At 41.7% G+C, this 18,867-nt stretch overlaps 1 protein-coding gene and 1 long non-coding RNA gene across 17 annotated transcripts in view; one reads left to right on the top strand and one right to left on the bottom strand.

The window, feature by feature from the left end:
- Dys (Dystrophin) overlaps nt 1–18,867 on the bottom strand; it is a 252,876-nt gene that overhangs the window by 25,784 nt on the left and 208,225 nt on the right. For 11 of the 12 annotated variants that reach the window (XR_002670685.2, XM_086981254.1, XM_022790381.2 and 8 more), the window contains 4 exons: nt 18,177–18,352; nt 17,506–17,618; nt 16,970–17,119; nt 16,324–16,547 (listed from right to left, as the gene is read on the bottom strand). Coding sequence is in view for 11 of the 12 variants with exons in the window: in XM_086981254.1 (XP_086837380.1) it covers nt 16,324–16,547; nt 16,970–17,119; nt 17,506–17,618; nt 18,177–18,352 (663 nt within the window). In the remaining variant the exon portion in view is untranslated. Of the gene's footprint in view, nt 1–16,038; nt 16,158–16,323; nt 16,548–16,969; nt 17,120–17,505; nt 17,619–18,176; nt 18,353–18,867 lie in introns of those variants that run through there. The other variant, XM_022790388.2, reaches the window with a different exon arrangement.
- Nucleotides 7,810–14,787, top strand: LOC111243962 (uncharacterized). 5 transcript variants are annotated; one of them, XR_015322059.1, is made up of 4 exons: nt 7,810–12,517; nt 13,550–13,659; nt 14,057–14,234; nt 14,542–14,787. It is a non-coding gene; the product is annotated as an uncharacterized LOC111243962 (long non-coding RNA). The 5 variants fall into 5 exon arrangements; XR_015322060.1 differs by having other exon boundaries at nt 7,811–12,517; nt 13,553–13,659; XR_015322058.1 differs by having other exon boundaries at nt 7,811–12,959; nt 13,553–13,659.

Genomic DNA, 18,867 nt, shown 5'->3' with positions numbered 1-18,867 from the left:
GTTGGAACTGGGCAGCTAATTACTTAGTTCTACGAAGTATGTCTAGGTCCATGTTAGGCATCGGACCTAGGTATAATTCGTTTTTTGCATGGAAGGGCCAGTCGCGTGAATCAATATTTACAAAAGCGGTACTAATGGTATAATCTGACACGTCTATTTAATAAATTAGTGGTTTATTTTTATAATAAAAGATGGTAAACGATATGAACTTTCAAAAGCTTCGAATCTATGGGGATAAAGTTAAGGGAGTCGACGTGCGGTTTCTGCCCACATGGTCACTCTGGTCAACGGTATCTAGACATATCTAATGTGGCCTGACGGTAAAAGGGCCGAGGTTTATTTCACAAAGTGGTAAGACACCTTGATTGAGGCAGTACAAGACCGACTAAACGAGGCCTCGCACCTCAACTGCTGGCATGCAGAGCCGTGTTGGAAGTGCAAACGCGGCCACGGGAAGCGTAATGTCACTTCCCACGTAATGGAACATAGACCGACCATCAATGAGAACCATTGTTGCCGATAGTCCACTGGCTGCTTCGTTTTGTAAGATCGACCAATTAGTATGCGAATAGCGTCAACATAAGGACCAACTGTTAACTCGACAAGACGACAGTCAAATTCGGAACGTTCGGAAATTTCGGACTGAAAAATTAACGGTTGTAAATGATTGTAAGAAAATCGCTAGGTTGGTGTGCATCTCTTTGGCAGGACAAACTGAACAGGAGAACAAAAGCTACACGTCGCGAAACTAACGCTGATGCTAAAATTATGATAGCAAAGAGCTCTGCGAATTTATTTATATACACTCATCACATATGAAGTGTGTGAGGCATTTGAGTCTGCACTTCTTTCGTTGGCTTGGCTTTGGAATAGCGTCTGATGATTAGCGACATCCCAATCGAGGAACATCACGTTAATACGAAACGTTTTTTCGGGAGAATATGGTTGGAACATGTCGCTTTGGCCATTGCTACAGGACAGAGAAGGGCGACAAAACCCGAGGTGATGAATTTTTCCAGCGTGGACGCTTAGCCACAACCAGAGAACGAATAGCCGTAATAGGCATACGATGAATGGTAAATAACCGTCCAGCCAGAACAGCAAACTGTTCGAGTAGTTGTGGAGACAATGGGAGAGACTGTTACCCGACGGATCGTTGCGTGAGAATTTTCTCCTTCTTGTGTTGAGGTACCGGCATAAGGACATGTTTTTCGTAGGTAACGACGATAGATCTACGCGAATGAGTGATGCGCCGACTCGAGTTTAAGACCTCCTCGAAGCCTGGCCGGGTTAGCAGAGGACTTACTCAGAACACGGTGCTAGGGTATGTTATTAAATAAGAATAAATTCAGTGACGGCTTTCCTGGTCCAACATATTTAAGCCACTCGATGGAAATATCAAACGAACGCAATCAGGTATAGGAGTCTATACGAAACGAACCCTGTATCTAACCAATAGCGTGGTACGACTTTCAAGATATTCTCATTAACAAAAGTTTAGAGATTAACGATATCGGTACGAACTGGGTGAAAAACAGTAATGATAAGTTAAAAAATGCGGGTTTGGTTTGTATCGCAATTAATACCATGAGCAATTTTGGAGACATCTGGGAAGGAGTTAGCCCGATTCAGGACCGCTTGCCTATTCCCCCTACTTTCGACGTTTGTAGGCATAATCATGTCTTGCTAATCTATGGATCATATATTTGCTGCCATTTAGAGATAATTTGTCAATTGTAATAGCGCAGCAGACAGAGCACCTAAAAACGCTGCCAGAAACGTTTGGTTGAATGACAACTTGGTATCTTGATGTGACTTGCTGATAGTAAAACATCGATGGGTATTGGATATGTAAAAATGGATACGCAGACATATGATTTTTTACCAGTTAGAGCCAATGCTGCGGAGGCCAGCGATAAATACCGAGCTGTTCTTGTAGACTCATCAGAATTTTGATGGAAAGAAATACAATCGCGCGATTGTAGATAACAGATGAGCTAAAGTCGATATTCAGATGATTAAAACCATAAGAATCTCTTCATTTGTCGTAATACTATTTTTCTTCGATACGTGATTAATTTTACGAGATACGTCCGAATGCCCCGTGTGTATAGTGGGGCATCCCTACCGCTTTCACAGTAATAGTAAGAGAATGTATTTCAGCTAATTGTCACATAATCCATTCATTCGTATTCATCTAGTCTAAGTCTATTTCCAGCCTTTGGCACTGTACAGTGGTGTCTAACATTAAAATCGTGCAGGATGCATATTGAATGGTGTATACCAGCCGGTACACCACTTGAGGAAAAATGTGTTTTTTTTTTCTCAAGAAAATAATTCGCTGTATGTAAACGATAAGATTTTCGGCGTGGCATAGCGCTAATATCAGACATACACACAACATATACCAATGATATTTTCGCTCTATTCTAGAATTCATAGCAAAACTATTTGTTTTTATAATATATTTAAAATACCTATTTGTAAACTACAGACGTCATCACTCATTAACTATGCATTGGCGCTCATCGTATAATCGGGTGTTCTTTTTTTTCCTAAAATGAAACCCATGGAAGAGAGGAACGGTTTTTCTTCCTTGCCAACGCCTACATCGACGGCATCCGTTCTGTTTTATCAACGCGCAGCGTCAAGCGAGGCGTGCGAAACAAACCGCTGGAACGGAAGTCCGGCGAAGAGACTGCAGGAAAAAGGTTGATGAACTCATGCTTTTTCCTGTTTCCTTTAGACGACTTCATATCATCCTTCCCCAATGTCGGAATCGAACTAAGCATCCTATGGCGTTCCAATGACACTGACTGCTGTTACTCTTGTTTGAGAGCTCGTCCAGTTATAAGCAGCCTGAAGAGGCACTTGCTATATATATAAATATATATTATGATCATATCAGACACGAGACGGCGAAAATGCAACTAAAAAACTGCCAACTGCCTTAAGGAACGGGTTAAAAAAGAGCACACATTCAGCTCGAGTGTATTGGTTCCAACAAATATACCGGCCCACAGCTCAGAAATATCAGCTATTCGATTCAAAATTCATTATCTTTTCCTACCCATTAGGGAAAAACTGTCCAAACAATGCGATGTAACTAGGTGTCCGCATCAGGCGTAACGGCCATAAACAATGGAAACGACCTACTAGCAGACGCGTTGCGGCCGACTCAGAGGCCCCATTTGTGGATCGGTATTTTGGTAGGACATGATAAGACAAGGAGATATGCGCATAAACGAATAATGAAAACAGTCCCATACAGTCTCGAAAAGAGCCTGCCGAGGCGTCGAAGTTATATCATGATAACTTCATCCAACGGTAGTGAGCTTTGGGGCGCACCAACTGAAACAATTGGGGTTAGTTAAATGTCAACCATGTTTTGCTTACTTCGTCTTTGTCAAGCCGGCCCACGGCATTCAGTGCGAGGCAAACAAATGACAGCAGATTTTCGAATAACAGAGATAGGGCACCGCGGCTAGCCTAATAAAAAGAGCACGCTTCTTTAATGACTCAACACCTCGACGGAGATAAGCAAAAGAGCAGACAAACTCTTTACAATAACAAATCGATAAGTTTAGTTTACGGTACAGTTACACGGTACGTGTTGTCTGCGATATATTTGCGCTGTATAACAAGGGAACCCAGTTCCATCGCGTTATTTATCATGTAAGATTAGACAAGTCTACGACAATGACATGAAATTCCCGGCTCATGTCGACAATACATCGGCATCGTTAAGAGACATTCTCTAATGCCGGAGACCATTTATCAGTTTCCTTGTAAGAAGGAGTCACCGCTGCATAACGGTATGCGCTAGAGGTCGATGTCAGATTTGCAGAGGACAAGAGGCTTGGATACAAGGCCTCGATCGGTACCCATAAATTGGTGTCGACTTAGGCGAACTTGTGCTCAGACTTTTTTTATAAATTAAAACTCCTTCTGTGCGTCTATTCGATTTCTGCTGACTACACGACTCACTGCCAGCAATATAGTAATATCATTAACAATAACGGTAGCCGATATAAAGCTCGGCACTTAAATTTCTAACCGTATTTCTCTGATAGTAAACCGTGAAGTGGGTTCGGTCAGATTGGCTCTTGGTGACTAGTCGATGGCTAGGATCCTGTATGTCGCATAGATTCTGCTTTTTCAGGAATAGGCGCATCCTTCTTCTTATCGTCGTTAGACTTTTGACGAGGCAGGACAATGCCTCTGTCTAGACCTGCATATTGCATAGTTGTAAAAATCTGATCTGAGATTCAGCTGTAGATGCGTGGTATAGGGTTTTCGTTAACCAATGTGGGGAAATATCTTATCGGAATCACCGCAAGCAGTTTCTAGAAACATTTCTGCGGCATGCTAGGATGAAACCACGGATACATCAACATCTCGACCTAGACGAGCTAGAATCAGCTGAAATTTTAGCCTCTAGCCGTCTGTAGACAAAATGAAAAATTTAATAAGAAACGACGATAGTGCATAGGCTCTCTAATTGTTTGATTTTGGATTACGACAAAAAACGAAATTAACGCAGTAACACAACATCGTATAACGTCGTTCGCAGCGATACGGATACCAGCGGAAAATGTCATGGCGATAGAAACCGATGGACAGTAATAAAGTTCTGGCGGTAGGAGGTCGCTCTGTACCGGCAACGAAACAGCTGTGTTTATTGGATCAGGTGGTCAGGTCGCAGATCAAATCCTTGAAGTGGCATCTTAAAGAATCTTTTGTAGAAGCCATTGTAAGAATAGTCTTAAATTGTCCTGTCTCCAGCTCACAAAGTAAATCAACAACAATAGATTCTAGAGTTCGTGAAGCAGCTCTAATACAATAAATAAATCAAACATTTCATCGGCATTTACAATGCTGGCGTATGATAGGCCTGCATAACAGATCCATATACCTCAGCACCTCGAACGAATCAATATATCTAAAATCTGAACGCTTCTCAGACTTCACAGTATCGCCTACCGGAAAATTGCCGTCAGTTAAATGAGTTTGTTGAACGCGATCGTCAAAAGTGTACGTGGCTCCACCTGGCAACCACAACATAATAATAGTAAGATAGCTATATCTTTTTTTTTTTTTTTTTTTTTTTTTTTTAGAATAATCTTATTATAAGACAACCGCCTTCAAATGTATGGCGCATGTTAACCGTCTGCCAAGAGCTCGTTTCTGTTGAGCGTTAAGACGTCGTACTCGTCTAAATCCCGTAACACGAAATTGTCAATGATAGTTACATGACAAGTGAAGAAGTTTGTTGTTGTATATTTCAACGGTTACTATTGACTTAGCCAGTTAAAGATGTTTCCCGCAAGTTGCCCAAGCGTTACTTAGACAATCTGCATAGAAGTTTGCTTCGTTTATCTGCTTCTAAAATTGGCTACCATTTTTTAAAGTGCCGGTTCCCGGCTTCTTTGCAAGACACTGGGACAAAAGCAGTAATAGGTATTGCATTGGCTAGCAGCCAAGCGCACAGACTAATCCGCATGTGTAAGTTAACGTTGAAAGCAGAACTTCACGGAGATAGTTTGGACATTATCTTTTCGGGGTTAACTTCGCGAGCTTCCCTAGTCTAACATCAGTAAGAAACAACTAAAAAAAAGAAAGAGGAAACAATGAATCGTATCATTAAATTTTATTAGGTGTTATTACTATTTCTGCTATATATAACGCTTTTTTATTGTAACGTCTCTTTGCTGCTTTTGTTTGTTTGTTTGTTTGTCTCTTAGCGGATGCCGCATACGTTTATATAATCTAGGTGGACGGAAAGAGTTTTATCTTTCGGCCGGGCTTTTCCCCCAGTACTCTAAACTATTTCCGTCCACCGCAAACGGACCAACCGAGAACGATTTACTGGACCGCTTTTGGCGTTACCTGAGACTGTGCTGTCGACAACGACTCTTAATAATTAGTATTTTAGTCCTCAAATAGTAGTGATGTCATATCTGTGTTCTATACAAGAACGAGATAATAATGCCTTAACCAGGCATTTCGAAATATACGCGTCTCTACATCCAAGCAATAGAAATAGGATTAGATAGAAGAGATAGATCACCAGAAAAGGATGTGTTAACTACTTTTTGAACGTATATTCTATAATAGTCGAAATTTAATCAACAATTAAAAAAATCTTCATCCCAGAAAGGTTCTAATAGTAGTCTTCTGTAATTGGCCCTTCTGTAATAGATGCCTTATGACTTCGAGGTAAGACTTATGCTTTAGTATCACAGAGACAACAATCGGGTAATGATAACATTATTACGGTCCCGTACTGTGATTGTACTATAGTTTTAATCCTGCTTTCGGTACAGTTAGACTAGTGCGTGAGGCCACACGTATCAAGCATAAGGTAAACCCTGTCGTCAACGAAATACTAATCTTGGGCCGAATCAGCCGAAAAGCCGCGTTTTGAGCATATAAACCCAGATCACGGTTGAGGAACTTACAGGAAACGACTTTGATTGAATAGGTCAATAGGAACCCTTGGATATAGTGTCTCAAGATTTATGTACTAAACTGGAAACATCTGAACCTTGGTCCAAAATGATCATACAGCTTCCCCAAGCGACGCAGGTCTTTTTTCGCTTAATTAACGCAATTTTTTCTGGAAAGTTTAAATATTTGAGTATCGGCATATAAATGCCATCGAGTTTTACATCATCCAGGATCTATGTTAATTATAAAAACAATAATTTCTTAGGGCCGGTCATTTTGACCACGTACTGTAGTAATAGATATACAAGTATTGGGAGGCTTAATGTTAGAATGGCTATCAATATTTTCAACGCAGCAAGCGTCATTCACGAGGCTGTTCTATCGTAAACCCGTACCAGCTGCCTTGGTGACCTTTATCGCATAGCTACTTTACCCTGCCGACTAAACAGATATTCACAGACACGGCGATCTTTAAAGCTAAATTTTACTTTTATTCTGCCACACAATGGCAGTAGCATCAATGGCTAAGTATCGCAGATTCACAACCAGCCAATCGACGGGTTAGCTGGGACGAAAACCTGTGCCTGTACTGACAACGGCCTGCGACCCGGGCAAGCAGATGATAAAGATAGTCTCGCGTGAGTCAGCCATCCGGCATCGCCACCCCTATAGCTAGGTTTTCTAAATTCGTTTGGTTGTCCGCTGCCTACTGCTTAACCGCCCGCTCAATCTACCATATGACATATAGTCCAGGTAATACTAGGCTACAAAGTGCGCAAACAGGCAGTCACTATCTACTTCCGCAGCCCTCCTCTCGCTCTCCACCTTTTACCTTTACTTGGCCTTTCGCATTTGTTATCACTCGGGCATTATTTTTCCTACTCCTAATTGCAGCTGCCATCTGCCGGTTGTTTCCGCTATCTGATTTGGTACGCACGATTCATATACGATGACCATGTGCTTATGTGCCGATAGTAGCTTACGTCGACAATATGACCGCTGTGACGAACCCGTACATTCTGCTAGCCAACGCAGTAATGAAAACCGCTGAAATTTCTGTTTATGCCTATCTGAATGCATATACATATGTGCTACCGGCAAAAATATTCGCTTTCCTCTATTTAGTACAAGTGTGAACATCATGTCCAGTAGCATATCAGACAAATACGTTCGTCATGTTGGCGGACCCCGTATCGCTGAGTTCGTTCGTTGTCACCGTCAATTCTAAAGGCAAGAAGCCAATATAATAGGACCAGCGGCCGGTTTGGATGATTTCGGAAGGGTCAATAGCGGTAGTGTACAAAACAGCGAACCGCTTGGTCTTACGGGAAAGCAATATTGTAAGCGTCTATCTAAGTGCGTCGTTCATAGAGTAGGCAAACGAGTTTGGTTTTGGACGGGGCTCAATCCGTCTTAGTTTTGTTGGTCTTTAACCGTTGGATGTTTTAAAAATGGCGTCACTTCGATGAGCGAGATATGCGAGCAAAACTATAAATGGTGTCTATATCGGCAATGGTTGTTGATAGAGGATTGACTTATTAATATTATTATTTTGATATTCAATTCAAAATATCACACCACAATATTTGACTGACCTATACTTTCCATTCCGCAAGAGACGTCAAAAGGGTACGATGACCCGCTATTTGGGGCTTGGTTCTGAGGAGCTTTATTAACAGCTAGCTAGACGGCTGACATGAAATGTCCTTGTAAATATAGGGTTAAACAACTTTATGGTTTAACGTAGTCGTTCAGGTAAGTCCTGCACGTAATTCGCCCATTTTCCTCCAAATCTACGTCTCGTACGGGACAGCTGAGGTGTTTCGAAAGTAGCATTGCCATCTTCTTTATAAGGCTGGCGCTGTGCTAAATTTTCTCCCTTTTTCTACTGTGGAAAACTAGCAGTATCGTTTTGGCTGGTCTCTACGCGGTGGGCTATGCGAAGTTCTTTTCAGTACGTCACCAATGTAGAATAATACTTCTGTCACTTGCATCCTGCACAGTTCCCAACAAACAACTCCAGTTATCAGCCCTTCTATGCAGGCAAACGGTAGTCAATAGGCAGCAGCACTTACAGAGAATATGTGTAACCGTTTCCCGATCGATAACACGTGCCATACATATATACACATATATACATACACAAACTGTATCGAAGAATAATGCAGGAGTAGCGACAATTGTGATAAAAGATCGGTCTCCAATCTACCGAGATAAGCAATGACTTCGCTATCGACCTTCAGCCGTTATCGAAGAAACCATCGTCCAAAGCTGTTCTGTCATAAAGCTGACTGCACAAACCTAACAGCCACACTGAGAAATAAGCTGAATGAGGATATGAGTTGGACACAACACGGCAATAAAGACAGCTGACGGGACGGCTGGTTGGACGGAACGGCGGTGGTAAGCCACAAGCCGCACTGCAGTGTTCGACATCGATGCGATACGCGCAACGTCAGAATTAGCAGTAACAGCAACAGCACCAGGAACAACAGGAAGACACTTCCCTCCCTTATCGAATCTGTAAACCGTAGAATTTGACGAATACGTCGTTACTACCATGTACACCGCAGCGCCACTGCTTTGGGCAGTACAGCTGGAAGTACACGAGCTTCCGACATTCATAGCACGCGAAATGCTAGTAGTGGCTACTGCAGAACGAGGAAAAATCAAGATAATCAATAGCTCCTTGCCACTGGGGTAACAGAATGCTGCACCCGCCCCTTTCCGTTACGGCGGCAACTAAATGGGAACGAAATAGGAGAACGATGATTTGCCCTTCCTGGGCTGGTTGTTCCACTCGTCAAGGAGATATATCAGGAAGCTGAGCGCACCATGTGTGTGTGTGTGTGTGTGATAAAGATCAAAATAGAGATGAGTGAAACATACGATCAACGGGATAAACTACGGGTGGTTTTTTCATTTTTGTTAGGAATGACATGAAGGGCAGGAAGCAGTGATGGAAAACGCTAGCCGAACATCCTCCGCTGACGCTTGTATTGCCGACGGAGATCTATCCAATTGTCACGCGTGACTCTCTTTTATCGTTGTAGAGGGCTGCGTGCAGCAAGTGCGCCTGCTATAGACGGACGGAATTGTGTCCTGTTTGAGCTTAGCAGGAAGTCGGGTTCCACCTAGACCGTTAATACGTTGTAATGAGCATCCGACCGTGATGCTAATGATGCCTACGAGCATCTATGAATCCGACAGTAAAGGCAGCTAAGAACTTGTTGGCAATGTTGTTCCTGTTGATGTTATTGCTGTTACCTGTGGACGATTTATATTTACCGCGAAACTCGCAAAACGTCGTCAATAAACACCTCAGGAAAATGAGGGGGTAAAGCAGTGCTATTGAGTGCATGCGGCCGCCAGTTTGTATGCAGTAATCAATGGAGTATTGCATGTGCACGAGTAAGAGTCGTATTGGGTTGTAATTAACAAGGAGGATATGGCTGGGCCGAAACAGTCCACGCTAACTGGTTATATCAGCATAATACTGCGCGTGAACGTACATTGGCGCTGTATGAGCTTCTACAAAATATTTTGACTTTTACGTATGATGCTGTTGCTGCTGGTCTTATTGTTACTGAATATGACAGGGTTATACCAGGACAAGTCGAAGTGTGTCCATGTCTAGTATCCAAGCAAGATTAGTTTACGTGTGTAAGCTTTGACACTAAGACAACCTAAGACAAACCTCTACCGCATGATTACGTGGAAATTTGGAAGAATTCTATATGCTATCGGATAGCCTAGGCCTGGCGGAATCCTGCGATTATGACGCCAGGTCGAGTTTACGTGAAATGTCATTTGTCTATCGAATTGGATAAAATGGCATACGAAGACTGGCGGATACTAGGAAAGTATGGACATTCTTTCCATACGCGTTTTGCTGGTGTATCGCCACCGGTGTTAACTGATATAGCAAAACTAGAAGAGATGCTGAAACGCGGTATGTAATCCCAATGAGCTCGTTTGGCTCAATGGCATATTACAACCAAGATTCTCACAGAGACAATCGAGACGATGGACTTTGTACTTCGGTCGTGAAACTGGCCGTCATATAATTCTGTTACTATGCGATAAAATTTGATACACGTCACCAGGCGTAGAAAAACGGATAAATACGAGTGAAACTCAATGGATGCAAAGTGGCCCTGTAAATATCTACGTATCGGCAAGCTTCAACGAAGCGCTCTTCTTTATTAATTAAAAGATCGTATTTTTTTTGTAATCATTCGAATAAAATCTCCTGTATTTGTCCATGAATAAATTGCTCGTCAATTCTGAGCTCAGGACATAAGTTCATGTACTTTCAAAATAAGGTACATGCTATGTATGAAGTTACACCAAGGGCTGTCGGCAAAATGGAACGCTTTATTATTTATAACTTATTTCTCTGGCTAGTTTCTTAGATGCATTTTGTATTGCAAGCATTCGCTTCGAACAATCAGAATCGATTTCAGCTGATTTTGATAAATAGTGGCAATAATTTAACCTTAGATTGAGCCTATAAATACTCTAAGGTTATAGGTCTGTGTTTCGTAAAAAAAAATAAGCTTACACATGTGACATACCGGAACGCTGTAGCAGGGCATTACGCCCACGGAGCTATGACCTAATGTGAATGCATTACGAATACAAACTTTATATTCATTATATCCGTATGGGAAAAGTGCTGAGTATAACAGCCTTGACGTAATTCGAAGGTATCCAAGGAGCATTTCGCTTGCATGGCCAGGTATCCACACACATAGATCACGTAGGAAGAAGGAGCTAGGTAAAATGTGTACGCGTCCCCAAATGGTTTACATGACTCTCATATAGGCACATGGAAACCCTAGCAAAAGTATAATTAAGCAACACATTCACATCATGATTATCTTCGCAAAACACTACTAATACACTGCATGTGATGGACCATAACTGCATCGATATAAGACTGCGTAGGTTCTTCAGAGACGGATGCGCGCCCCCAACAAATGTCACCCAAATCAACTTGATCCTTTCGAAAAGACACACACAGCGTTGATCACTTGGCAAGTTCCGAGCGTACGGTGAAGCGTTGAGTCGTAACTCATTCACACCGGTACCAGCTGGTAACTCCAGTTGGAACACTAGCCCATAAAAGACCCTTCGGAGCTAACTCTGAGAAATCGACGATGAACCAGCACTTCCATCAGGAAAAACAACCACGACAGAGGTTAAAAGAAGTATTGCGTTGTTCCATTCCTGAGTACTCGCAGTTTTCGCCGTTTAGCCGTTTACTTATAACTGCATATAGAAAAGTTCCTATGATTGCGCCGGGGACACGGGAAACACAATAGCCATAAACATAACACTTGTAGGTCTGCACCAGGTGCCCAGAGGACTGAACTACGGAACATTTTCTTGGCTGAATCACCAGTTACGTTTCACCTTTGGCGGCAAACCGCTTTTCTACCGCATCGATATCAGTAAGAGACTATGACGACCGTGCTCATTATTGGCCAACGATCGCTACGATTGCCTGATCTCTAGACTGCGTAGACGCTAGGACAGGTGAAACGATTCGCGTCTTGTGGCGTTTCACCGACGGTAAGCGGCGGCAACGAATAGACAAGCAAACGTCGTTCATGTCCATAGGCCGTGCGCGACTCTCAGTGGGCAAGAGTGTTGAACTGCTCCTGTAGCCGCTGATTCTGCTACCGTTAGTGTAGTAGTGAGCCACAACGGCAAACGCTGTTTGAAGGAAGGAACTGTCATGCCGCTCACGGAGAAGGGACTGCGACAATGCAACGTACCGTGAGTACACAGCAGCAGCGTCTGTCAGCGGAACACGAACGAACGAGCAGTATTCTACTGAAAAGTGGCGGTCGACGATGCAAAAAAAACAGTGTTATAAGTGTCTCTGCGTGCGCTGTGGCCACAATGCAATTTTCTATAGTAACAACAACGATGATGACGACGAAGATGACAACCCCTTAACATCAGCAAGATTAGCAACAATAACAATGGCGTAAAAAGCGTGCGATATTTAACGTTAAAAAGAACAAAGAAGAACCTGGTTTTTTTTTTTCTAGGCAGAGTAGGTTGAAAAGACATATCTTGTTTCTCTTGCTGAAGAAGCAAGTAGATGGATGTATGTTGGACTATAGTTCAGCCGGTGTCGGAAACCGGGTAGACAAGGGATAGGAAACGAACGTTTAGAAATCACTGAGTTGCGCATTTAGTGTTTGTTCGTGTACTCTTGCCTCATGTTTCGCGACACTGCCCTTCTTTTATATATACGATTCGACCGCTACTGGAAAGCTATTGACTGAAACTGCTTTTTCTAACAGCACTAATCGGGCGGCCCTGTTATACTGTGAACTGCTGGATATCTCGTGCCGCTTTTGAGAGTCATCTGGCAATTTTTCCATGAAAACTAAGCCCAGTTGAAGAGATAACGTCAACTTACCAAACGTGCCTATGTATACTGACAAAAACACGTAAAAGGCATTTTCGTTTTAACAAATACTCTCTGCAGAGTAAGTAGTTCCTATTTCTAGAAAAAAAAAAAAAAAAAAGGCCTTTTCTGGAGTTCTGCGCACCAGCGGTAATCGTTAAATAACTACATTTAAAAATGGAACCGTTGACTTTTGTTGATGTTTATCTATAGCCGTTATCGTTCCAACGAGCAGTACGCTCTCATATGAAAAACTTAAATTGAATAATATCAATGTTGTGTACTAATGCCTTAACATTAGCTATCAAAATATTCAAGCGGTCGAGCTCCGGCAAGATAACGAAAGCTAGATAACCTACATCAATAACAAAGCAGGTCATTCAAAGATGACACGTATATAGTATAAACAAATAATCATCTAAGATTGCGCTATGATCACGAAGGGGTCTCGTGGTATTCGTTGACGATAGCAGATCGCCGTTTGAGCGACTACATTATAAGGGGGAGTTGCCTGATCTTCGTTTCGGTTAATATTAGTGTGACGAAGGCTTCAGGCCTCGTCAAGCATTGTCTCTCTCTCTCTCTCTCTCGTGAACGTTCTCAATGTCATTTTGATATAATCATACATTTCTGTCTCTCTGTTTGACTTCTATACCCACCAATTTCCAATAGCAGAACTGTGCCAGAAGTCTCAGGTGATTCAGTTATCTATATCTGAGTCAGAGCGGATCGTAGACGAGATTTAGATAACCGTCTAATTGCATAAAATCAAAAAGAGCCAGGTACGTATAATATCAAAGCACAGTTTGAACATAGACATCAGCATCACTCTCGCTCGTCTAAAATTAAATGTGTCAAGTTTTCCATCTGGCGCAGTCGTGCAGGTGTTCTCAGGAACGTTCTCATAAATGAGGACAGCGAGGAGCTTATTTTCACATCATTAAACCGCTTTTTATAATAGCTAAATGATTTTCGTAAAGTAAAAACGTAGCTGACGCCCTCAAAAGACACGATCAATTGTTAACTGTGAATCGCACCAAAAAAAGGGCTATATTAGTAGGTGCCTGTAAACTGTAGTGTGATTTGTGAACCACCTAAGGTCTAACCATATCAACTTGAGAGCAACGAATTCCGCTCAAGGTCTCTCTGATGAGTCACGAGCCGGCTATGTATTTTCAGGTAGCCCGTTTTTCACTGCTCGGATACGCGCTCCCGCAGCAGCTATCAAAAAAAGGTACAGAAGTAACTTAAGCTACTAAAAAATGGCGACAAGTTTCGAAAATAATAAGACTCCAAATATAGACGGAAGCTTCCCCGTCTGTTTCTCCTCTGCCTTCCACCGTACGCGTGAAAAATGGTAAGGCTAGCAGTATAATTTAAACAAGTTGTATAAACAACCTGATGCACTCGTTCGAAACTAAATACTACGTCATTAGAGAGGGATATCGAACTACACATGGATAAATGTGTCCGAGGTCGTTTGAATAGTAAAACATCAGTATGTCTGAGATATGTTGAGCCATTTACATACGAAAATTCAGTCGAATTTTGGCTCGGTAAACACATAAGTCGACGGGATTCAAGTCAGCGGACGGTAAGGTACCCGCCGCGGAAAGATGTTTACAATGACAGTATATGATTGCAGACATGTGGCCTCTTTTCAGCGTCTCAACGTCTCAACATTTGCAGCTAAAGTCCCCGGAGGGGACCCTGTCGAGATGCGGATTTCGTTGCTGTCGTGTGTGCACGTTTCTGCCGCTGGACAAGCCGATCATCAACCTGCATATATAACAGGAGCGCGTGGACAGGGCCGCCCTGTTGGCCTACGTCAGATAAACGCACATGGATCGAAACTAGGCCCCATGGCAGAATGGACAAGAATTACTAGCGTTGATAAAATATCAAACGTATCATGTGTGTTTTTTTTTATATATTTTTTTGAGCTAATAGCTATTTTATCCAGTGTGGATATACGAGTCTTCCGATTTAATCAATAGTATAAATATATATAATTTTCAAGGCGGCCAAAATACTGTTACGTGTGTAATAAGAATAATGGCAACACGAGTGATCTAGCTATTACGAGTATTCAAAATTTTTATAGATAACCGCTCGTTTTGGTTAAGGGTAATTCCTATGGACTGCTATCTGGAATCATTTGAATAAGAATATATGACCAGAAAGGCACCTTATTTTGGTCAGTCTGAGTCGATGCATCCAGTCGCGCAAACAGCGAGTTATAGTAAGGCCGTTACTAACTACCCTGTTAAGGCCGTTACTACCGCTCATTGGAAAATATCCGTCTGATATTGTTACTGCTATGGCCTGCATTAATACTATTGTCTGATTATGCCATATTGCTCGCCGTTCTATTATGTGGAATGCTGAACAGCTTGCTCAGTCGTTTGGTTTATGTCCTGACTAAGCAATGGTAAGACAGGGTCACTGGGGCCCGCTTTAATTCACGTTTTGCTAAATCAGCAAACGGTACAAAAGGAGCCTTGTGAGGTCTTACAAGAGCAAACGATACTTACCGACGGCCTTCGAGATTCAGGCAATACAGAAAATTTCACTTGTTTTTTTACTTCTACCTTCCCCTCTTCAATGAGGACCATATTAGCCGCTAACAAGGTTAAATAGGTCATAGGTGCTTTTACCTCAACGTTGTCGCAATCAATGAGTGAACATTTCAATGAACAGTTAGTAAATCTTCTTCTTACTATGCCCCGCTCGAATCCTATTTGCCCTGTTGATAGGTCAGTAGAATTCCTTACGTATTAGAATTAGTCAATATTTACAAAGCAAATTCAATATTTTGGTCGAGCGCGAAACAAAGCCCAGGGCTATAAAATGGTAAAGACGCTTTGCAGCTAACAAGAACCTGCGGTTGATCATAAAGGTGAACTATAGCATTGTGATCTAATAACGGTGAATTATATGTATAATTTTTTGTTCATTTTTAAGAAGTTGTAATGTTAAAGTGTGTGAACGGTTCTATGCGATTGTACTTGGTACCAAAATTTCGAAATCGTCGACGGTACTGATTCCATCTTTTCAGATTTGAACAACTTACCTTATTTATGATTGATGACATATTAGAATCTAAGGTCAGCTTCATTATAACACATCGTAAATCTCACGTAAAAGAGGACGCAGACACGAAGGACAATTTTTTTATTGTTACTTAGCGAAAAGATATTATCTTCAATAGTTTGCTGCCTAAAGGGGGGGGGGGGGGTTTGACGATCACGAATCCTTCTTTTTAGTAGTGTAATAGTTTCTGCAATAAAATTTACTTTCTTTGAATGATAAATAAAGTGTCTCTATAACATATATATGTAGCCTGATATATATGTTTACCATCTTATTAAGACTATCTTAGGGTGGGTCTTTTAAAATGTGCATATTATATATAACTATTATTCAGAAACGATTATGACACTTACATTAAGTACATCGTCGAGTCGTCTGTGACGCTGATCGGTGTGAGCGACAAGAAGATCCCATTTTTCGGTTAATTTGGTCACATCTCTGCGAACTGATCGAGCTAATTCATGAGAGTCTTCGCTGCTGCCTACGGTAGTGCCATTCGGCCCGACTTCATTAGCGAGTAGGTCGCTACCAGGCCCTCCACGAGCGCCTCCATTGCTCGAACGACGCTCCCCAAATTCTAAAAGTGACGTAAATCATTAATTGAAAATAATGAAGGAACAATTGGGAAAGCACACAGATTGTGATTAGGGTACATTGAGAGGTATACCTATGATTAGTGCTATGATGATCATCTATGTTTGTCCATTGTGTTTCACTAATGCAGCGATTGATGGCACACTAGCTCGTAACTCTAAAATGAAATTATTTCTATTTCAATAGACAAAAACACAATACGATCGACAGCTCCTATTTTGATTTCGTGCTGAGTTTCATTTCCGTATGATTGCTAGAGATACTGCTACAAAGCTAAAGTCGGTAAAATCAGGACTAAATCGAATAGTTTTATAAAGCGAGTGTCTTGTCCTTATTAGCAAACGCTTTTTTTTTATAATAGGAGAAGGTGTTTTTTTTCGTTCTACAATACGTCACGCTACTTACGGTCAGGTGGCGTCATGTCGGCGCCCTCCCTTTGCAAAAAGTTCCGTCCTGCAAGCAGGGCGCTCTCAATGATCGGCCGTTTGTCGTCGAGCTGCACGCGGAATCCACGGTGGTCGTCCTGTTGCCTCATGATCGTTGCCACATCACCCCCTGCAGGGTAACGAAGCCGCCCAAAGAGGTATCGGAAGTCGTGGAAACCCATGTATATTAGAAAGACAGCACGCATACGAAAAAAAAAGAATACACTTTTAATTTCATATGACCATTTTATCTTTATATGTATATAGTGTCTCTGTATGTTATGTGCTCCCAACAAGAACTTAGCTAGCAACAACAGAATAGCAAATAGCAAACATTAGATTGCTTATGCTTTCCCATAGGATTAAAAAAATCGGTAAAAATTGCATCTTTGAGTATAAATTGCTTGTATCCAGATAATTAAATGACTTCAATGAGTCTGGAGGCGTCAAATAATTTTTCTCTTACGTGATACGAATTTAATATATATTTCTCACAGAAGAAAAACGAGTACGTACCGATTTGCGGCTGGGCTCCCAATTCCGTCTCCTTTTTGACTACCCACTCGACAAGTTCTCGTAGACTCAGCATTAACTGGTGCCAGTGGTCTGCGCCATTCTCTAAGCGCGTCCTAAAGCGGAAAAAAAGCACGCGACATCCGCAAAGGATGCGAAAGCCATCATAAAAAGTCGGAGTAGCAACGGTGTCCACATACCCCATAACAAAAGTGTAAAACATCACCAGAACAAAAGCGGCAGACGAAGAGGCAAAAAGGTTAAAAATAAAGTACGTCTTTTAGTTAATTCGAACTTAATTTACTGCGTCACTGCTTTCGAGGGAAAAATGAAGTAGATCCTAGAATCGGGTGAGTACTTAACTCTAATAATTATACCTAAGTAATTACGTCAAATACTCTTCAGTACGAACTTCGTCTCTCTGGCATGCCTTTCTCACGGACTTCGGCCGAAGCATATTTGGAAACTTTGGTGCCGTCACAACATTGCCTTGAAGATAAGGATTGAGCCATTTTTTTTTTTTATAAACATATGATACCTTGTTATTCGGGTCTTTATTCTGCTATCATTTCAATGAGTCGTTATTGTACGATATTAAACTAGACCATCAAAAAAATAGCTAAAAATGTTGGGTTTGAACTCAAAAAGAAGAAACAGGTTATCGCAGTACTGACCTGATGGAGACAATCCGTAATCGTAAGTTATCCCACCTGGCGTTCATTTCGTCTACCCGGCTTTTGAGAAGTAGCGCCTCCTCTGACGGTGCCGTGACCCCCTGAATAAGACTTTGGCCACGGTCGCTGATCGTTAGATGCAAATCCCGTTGGCTGTCAATTTCGCGCTGCAGCTCCTACAGGTGCAAGTCGATTTGAATGAAAAACGAGTACGTGAGAGTGGTTCATAGAAAAACGATGGCAAAATCTAAATTTCCTTTAGAAAGTACTGGGTATTGCCACTGTCAGCTAGGCAGATCCGAACAGATAACGTTAGTCGTGAAAATTAAAAAAAAAATCCCATATTATACTAAAAAAGCCTGATATACTACTAAACACCATCAACTGCATACAACATCATTTTTAATGATGATTATTTGGTACGATTCAAACAAAATTTTGTTCTAAAACAAGGTCTCTTTAGTGCTCGCCGGAGTCATTGTTTAGCTGACTGAACATACATCACTGTTTTTGCTTCACTGCCCTGCTCTTCTAAAATACAAATGTCAATATGCCCGTAGAGGCGAGAGGCGGGGTGGGGCAGGTTTAACAAGAAAAGAACGTAACTTATTTTACTGAATGTGATTCTACCTCGACAAAATTTCCTAAGACAAAAATACTAGTCCGCAGATGAATGACTCCGCGGCCTTGC

The sequence above is a fragment of the Varroa destructor genome, unplaced genomic scaffold (assembly GCF_002443255.2).
Source record: "Varroa destructor unplaced genomic scaffold, Vdes_3.0 BEIS01000002.1, whole genome shotgun sequence".
Taxonomy (NCBI): domain Eukaryota; kingdom Metazoa; phylum Arthropoda; class Arachnida; order Mesostigmata; family Varroidae; genus Varroa; species Varroa destructor.
This window is presented reverse-complemented; position numbering and strand designations above follow the sequence as displayed.